Source organism: Lytechinus variegatus, chromosome 4, assembly GCF_018143015.1.
Source record: "Lytechinus variegatus isolate NC3 chromosome 4, Lvar_3.0, whole genome shotgun sequence".
NCBI classification, from domain to species: Eukaryota; Metazoa; Echinodermata; class Echinoidea; order Temnopleuroida; family Toxopneustidae; genus Lytechinus; species Lytechinus variegatus.
This window is the reverse complement of record NC_054743.1, coordinates 30,400,392-30,407,501: the sequence shown is the minus strand read 5'-3', so window position 1 is coordinate 30,407,501 and position 7,110 is coordinate 30,400,392. Positions and strand designations below refer to the sequence as shown.

Genomic DNA, 7,110 nt, shown 5'->3' with positions numbered 1-7,110 from the left:
TGACATTGGGCGTCAGCTTGTAATCTCAGGTTGGTATTGTTTAACGTCATATTATTTTTTCCAAACTTTACGATTTTTTCACTATCAATATGAAGAAATATATTGAATAAACATCTTTAGAAAAGAGTATGTGGATGTTTGAAAGCAAATCAAGTTCACAATCTTACAACTGCAGCTACCTCCCGGTTGTTATAATTCAATGAATATCAATGGTAAGTTTTGGTCTTTATGGCCATTTTAAAAATTGTTTCCACATGTGTAAAATAGTCTATAGTGTTTTGAATTTAAAAAATAACGGAAAGTAAATAAGAAATAAGAGCAAGGGTATGTAAATGTAGAAAGAGACCTTGCTTTGTGATGTGGACCAGAAACTTTATACCAACCCTCCTCACAAATACGTAATATAAATATCACGTCACTTTTACAAGCTAAAAAAAATGAAGGAGGCAAAATTCTTTACTTTCAAAAGCACATTGTTAATTTTCGCATTTAAATATTTCGGGGGTAGGCGGGTTGGGTAGGGGTAGGACTTGAGATGAGTCATAAACAGAAATGAAAATTTTCAGAGGTTACAGGAATTAGATTTTGTGTTTTTTTTAATCATCTTAAGGTGACGTAGCGAGGTGAGGGACAACTACCTAAAAAAAGACAGAAAATGGAGTGGAAGATTGGTGACGGAGCTCTCTCAAACAAAGCACGTAAATACAAGTACAGAGAGGCAATGGAATTCCTAGTTCTCTATACATACATAATCGAGAGTAAGTTATTCATTATTTTGTTTTTTGTCCCAGGGATGAGAGAATATGTATACCAATTTGAATTCATGCGAAGAAATTTATTTTGTAGATATGAATTCTGATATTATGCTGCACTTGACCCAGGTTTAGTTTTGGGGTTCTGACAGGAATTCCTTGCACCAGGAAACGGTCAGGCAACAGCTATGGTATTAATTTGCACTTTGTGCACTCTGCAGGGTGGATATGAGAGCTCTCGTACAAACTATACGAATCAATTTAGATTATACATTGATGGTTGGCTCATTCTCTCATGTTTACATCAACCCGTTTCCTGTAATTATTATATACATCCACATTTTCATTTCATATGATTGATCATATTTGTACCTGACTACCTGTGCAAAGTAGTACAGGTTATTAGGTGTTCCATTTCCTTGAAGTGAAAGCCATTTGCCTTCTGAAAAGTAACCCGCCCCTTAAAAAAGTAATATAAAATAAAACTACAGACGATAAGAATATTAATGAATTGAAGAAAAGAAGACTGTATCGACTTGGTACATGAGAGTCGATTTTTTTAGTATTCAGTATTCTGAGTAAAACATATGAAATAAATTTGAACATATGATTTTTTTGTCAACAGAACAAGTTCAATCTTGGATCCTGTTTTTGATGTGGACACACCAGGAGAAGCCTGTACCAAGCAGGAAGAAACTGAGCAGGAGAATGGTGACATATGTCCACAACGTGGGTCAGACTTCCTCGTCATCATCCTCAGGCACGTCCGCAACATCAGTCCAGTCTTCGAGTCCCAACTTCACTTCAAATCGAGGACACAATGTTGCAGTAATTTCAAAGCACCGATAGTCATGGTGACAACATAACTGTAGATCAATTTTTCTCCAGTTTGTCCCCCATTGTCCCACACTGTAAAAGTTACCTCAATGCCAGCTCCATTGCCATGATTGCTATGAGGTTAATTTCGGTCTTCTGAACATTGAACATACTACTATAGGAATTAAAGGTTTCGTGTCATCTAAATCCAAGTCGATTCCTATTGATGTGATAAACATCTCACAATTTAAGAATCCAAATATGTTTCGTAGATTTAAAAAAAGGTAACGGAAAATATTCAAACTTGCTATGTTTCACCGCTAAAAAGAGAGCTGATATCTTATTCCCTCTGACATTACTCAATACTCATCCAATTGTTAGCTAACAAAGTGACAGTGGTTTGTAGTTTGCCAGAGCTAACAACCTGTCAATAGTCTCACAATAAAAGATGCAATGTCAGACATGCAGCATCACCAACAAATGAAAAGCAGTGTATATATGATTACATCTGAATGACTTATGATAAATCCATATGAAATAAATCATTTGCAGGAAATCTACAACTTTAATGACTGATATCGTATTATAAACAACTACACCATAAAATGTGTTATTCTAATTTCCACTTGAATTTTTCACTTTATTATCTCCCATTGTTGCAGTTGCAAGTCAGTCTCAATTTGCAGAAAATACGATTTTGAAGGATAATTATCTATCTCTTTTGTAGATCTGGAAAATATCGTCTGAGCATGTTCACCATTTATTAAAAAAATATTTATTTCTTAAATTATACTTGAAGTTAAAATCAGGATTTGTTCACAGATAAGAGAAGTTGCACATCACAGAAATTTGGTTCATGCAAATATTAACATGATAACTAGTAATGTACTATCAAATATCAACACATGAAACCAGTTACTGTGAAAATAAAAATGATGGGTACTGGACGGAACGTTTCTGGACTAATGTTTTATTTTGGAATCAGAGATCTCGGATTGTTTGAAATATGTTAAAATGTTAGAAACAAAATTTCATCTCTAAACAGAATGACAATGACACTCCTGGGGCCTGCTTCATAGAGAGGTACAACTATCATAACTTTGTCTTTAATGGTGATATGGCGCAACATCCAATTATAATTGTGGTTTCCATGGAAGTTGCCATAATGTTAAAGTACTTTTGAAATGGGCCCTTGGACATGAAAAATACTGACAAAAGAAAGTTGATGGTGAAATAAAAAGAATACATTCATCCTTAAGAAAATTTTTGACGCCCCAGGCATTTTTTTTGTTTATATATCTCTTATGATTATTTTCTGTAATAAATTAATGAGCATCACTTTTGTTTCAACAACAAATATAATGTAGATTGCTGAAGAACCTAAAATATATTTGGAGCTGAACTAAACTAAAATTAAAGATGTCCACAAAATGAAGTCCAGTGTTGCTCTTATTTATTGGGCCAGACCTCACTTGGCATTGCTTTTAAAGAACAAGTCCATCCCAACAAAAAAGTTGATTTGAATAAAAGAGAAATATTCAACAAGCATAACACTGAAAATATCAAAGTCGGATGTAAAATAAGAGAGTTATGACATTTCAAAGTTATGCTTAATTTTCACAAAACAGTTGTACATACACATCCTGATCGGTATGCAAATTAGGAGACTGATGACATTCGCTCACTATTTCTTTTGTATTTTATTATGTGAAATATGAAATGTAATTTTCTTCTCATTGTCAAGAGAACAACGATCAATTCCTCCCTAAACATGTAGAATTAGCATTGGTTCAGTCAAGTTGGTCCTTGTTGTCAAATGAAATATTGTATTTTTCCAAAAATAAAAACAAAGAAATAGTAAGGGACATCAACTGTTTCATTTGCATGTCAATGAGGTGTGCATATCACTCTTTTGTGAAAATATGCAAAACTTTAAAATTTCATAACTTTCTTATTTTACATCCGATTCTGCATGAATTATGCTAGTATGATTTTTTTTAATTTATTCAAATCAACAGTTTTCTTGGGTAGAATTGACCTTTAACAAATAATATACCGTATTCAAATACGTTCAGAAATTATTTGGTATAACCAATTTAACTAATAGAAACAGAGAGAATATAGTAGAAGAGTCGAGAAAAGTGAAGAACTAAGGGTGAAAGGTGAACTAATGAGCACGATCGAGGTCATGAATGAAGAAGAATGTTCTGAATATAAATGAGAAAACAATAGAAACAAGTGAAGTTGGAATGGCAATAAAATGTGATGTAACTAAGAAATGAGATGAACAGGTGACAATGGCATAGAAATGGGAAGTGAAGTATGGAAAGCAAAGTGTAAAATAAAAAGATTAATCATGACAAAATTCAATTACATTTAAATAGAACGATCTAATCCCGTATAGATGAGTGAATAACAGGAAGAATATTGTGTCTGTCAAATGAGCAGTCCATCAGATTGAGGCTTTTTGGTGGAATTTAATACAAGATTTATTTATACATAGATACACGAAACCATTAAAAATTACTTCTTGCCACGCCTGAAGCAGGCTTCTTTGCCTTGGGTTTTCATGGGTACATCGGACGGTTTTTGCCTGCCGGACGGGATCCGAGCACGGCTTTTTTGCCGTGCCGTGGGGCAGTGGAAACTGGAAATCGGCACGACTAGCCGTATGCCGTGCCGGAATGCCGTGCACGGTCGCCGTACCGGATGCTGTGTAAACGGGCCTTAATCCTGATTTCCAAATAATTCCTTTCTCTTTCTCGTGTCTCAAAATACTAAGTGAAAGCATATTTTATATCTTATCTGTAGCTCGAGTCCTAAAGAAAATACCGCTGTGACATTATGCGTTGCGACATGTGACATTATGCGTTGACAATTTGCTGCGACATTATGCGTTGCGACATGTGACATTATGCGTTAGAAAACTACGACATTATGCGTTGACTGCGACATTATGCGTCGGACGCTCTTGGCATAATGTCGCAAACTGCGACATTATGCGTTGCTGCGACATTATGCGTCGGTGCGACATTCCCGACCTTTCGTTTGAGGACGCGGACGCTTATTTACAACGGTCGTTGACTTTGGAAGGGACTTTTTGGGCCCGTCATCATGGTCGTGAAACTCAGTCCTGCAATGCAAATTGTGTGACATGAGATTTTTTTTTCGTTTCGCATCTGCGACGGAAACATTCAATATGCGTTTCGTGTGCAAAATTCTGGTTGCTACTATGGTAACAGCGATTTATCCGATTGAGGACGACTTTCCAAAGCCACATTTGACTCCTCCTAGAGCTCGAGAGGCCGCCCGGGGGGCCCACTTCCATTGATTAGTGGATACCAGTAGCGACCACCCGTAAAAGGGGACAGAGTGGGCAGGTACGTTACGTATATAGGCCTATGTAACGTTATAAGGGTGTCAAAACGATGTTTAAAATGCTGAAAAAAGGGATATATATTCAATACTTGTAGGGTTTCACAAGCCAAATACTTGTTAAGAGATGCATTTTCATAATCTGGAAAAGAATTGCTTCCCTTGTTTAGCATGTTTAGGGTACTTTTCGAAACCCCATGGTCGTGCCTGGTATCCACTCATCAATGGAAGTGGTCCCCCCGGAATTTGAATCTAATCCCCATTTCTGGGGAATGTAAAACATAATGCCCCTCACATCGTGTGCGAGAGGCATATCGTTTGTGTATAAGGAGTAAACAAAAGAAACAAAAGGAAACGAGTTCAAAGGTATCGCATATGATGTGTACATATCAACGCATGCGAAATGTTCGGCTGGAGAGGTTGATCTTATCCATGAAATCAATTGCCAGTGATCCACCAATAATCCACATTAAACATGTTAAATGTAATATCGATTCGATGGACTGTAATGATCTATATTTAAGCCTTCATTCAGTAAGTTTTTCCTCACTCAATATGTTCTCGATTTGTTTGAAAAACCACTTTCTTATCCATGTCATAAATCTATTTTAGGTCCTGCATTTTGAATATCTCCAGCCATCAGTCGTAATATACATGCATGTATGCGGTACGGGTGTCGCGGAAAGGGATTTTGCACACGAAAAGCAGATTTGTAGGGCCTGTAACCCCCCTGTTACACAAAGCTTAGCATTGATCGTAGAGCAGTTTTCTACGTTTGATTCTATTGACTGTAATGCACAATCAATCTTAAAAATCAAGTGTATGATTAAGCGTTAACTTTTGTGTTAGGGGACCCTAATACTAGCGTCCGTGATGATTGCGAAAGGTCCCAATTATCGGTTGTAACAGGCCCTATTTCATCAACATTAGTAATGTCCGACAAGTTGTCAGATCTGACAACTTTCCTTGATGTTGATTGGCTAAGAAGCAGTGCTACCATGGTAAGTGTCGGATAAAACGTCTGATAACTCCTTTCATGAAATGCTCCCCGGGCTCTTAGTTTTGAAGATTTTTTTTTTCACTAGAAATTTCTTTGCCTGGAAGAAAAAGTATGTTTTAAATGCATTTTTATTACAGGATCTTAGGCTGGAAGAGGGTTTTGATTTTAAATGTTTGTTTTGTTGTTCTTTTTTTTGTCTGGTAAAACCAAGTATGTGTTATCACAGGGTTTTATAGTTTGGAAGATGCTGGGGTCTGAGTTCTATGATTACGTTTCACTTAATTTATAGTTCTAAAAGAACTGGGTGTGGGGTAAAGACTACGCTCTAAGCCCAAGCATTTTAACTGGGTTTAATTTTAAAGATTGTGTGCTTATTTTTTTTAAATAACCGAGTCTAGACGAAAGACTAAGCTTAAAACTTATGTTATTCCACAGGAATAAGAATATGGCAGGGTCTAAAGTTTTTAAGATTATTTTAATCATTTTTTTAATGACTATAGGTCTGGAATAAGGAAAACGCTATAAACGTGGGCTTTTGTTCATGATCTTAGTTTGGAGGATTGTTGGTTCTTAGATTATTATTATTATTTTTTTTTTGGGGGGGGGTGGGTTTTATCATTGCTTTTTATGCCACCGCAGACGAAGTCCAGACGGGGAATTAAGCGTTGCCCATGTCTGTCCGTCCTTCCGTACGTCCCCCACTTGGTTTCCGCGCAATAACTCAAAAAATATTTAATGGATTGGAAACAAAATTGGTGTGTAGGTATATCACACCAAAATACAGGCTAAGTTTGAATTCGGAGTCCGCAGGTCAAAGGTCACAGCTCAGTATATATGCGAGTTGGTTCAACGGTCTAAATTTGTTCATTATATATATGCATATTTGTTTCTGCACGATATTAAGTTTAATTGTACTGAACGGATATCTGATTGCATCTGTGTCATTTGAACACGTCAAATTTCTAGTTTATTTTTGAAATAATCGTTTCTGGAAGAAAGTCTACAATCGATCTTCATGTTATCCATAACCACACAAATAACAGAAATTAATCATAAGCGTAAATATTCATATCTGAATGGTATACGCCTTAAAATCCACGATAACAACAACGTTATTCCACAGGAAATAGATTATCGGGTATTCGTTTTAAAGTATTTTAAAAAACA

The 7,110-nt window shown here is 36.0% G+C and overlaps 1 protein-coding gene across 2 annotated transcripts; it reads left to right on the top strand.

Annotated features, from left to right (window-relative positions):
• Positions 1-1,866, top strand: LOC121412642. Of its 2 annotated transcripts, XR_005969647.1 has the most exons (3): positions 1-29; positions 611-758; positions 1,378-1,866. XR_005969647.1 is itself a non-coding variant. In XM_041605419.1 (2 exons), the coding sequence occupies exons 1-2, from the start codon at positions 656-658 to the stop codon at positions 1,599-1,601; spliced, it is 327 nt and encodes a 108-aa protein (XP_041461353.1). In that variant the 5' UTR covers positions 389-655; the 3' UTR covers positions 1,602-1,866. The 2 variants fall into 2 exon arrangements, 1 of the variants encoding a protein (XP_041461353.1); XM_041605419.1 differs by lacking the exon at positions 1-29 and having other exon boundaries at positions 389-758.
• The last annotated feature ends 5,244 nt before the right edge of the window (positions 1,867-7,110 follow it).

Bases quoted from the DNA above. Each gene is read 5' to 3' on its own strand.
- LOC121412642 (XM_041605419.1), top strand. From the start codon at position 656: ATGGAGTGGAAGATTGGTGACGGAGCTCTCTCAAACAAAGCACGTAAA. The intron at 759-1,377 runs GTAAGTTATTCA...TTTTGTCAACAG, and splicing joins CTATACATACATAATCGAGA to AACAAGTTCAATCTTGGATC.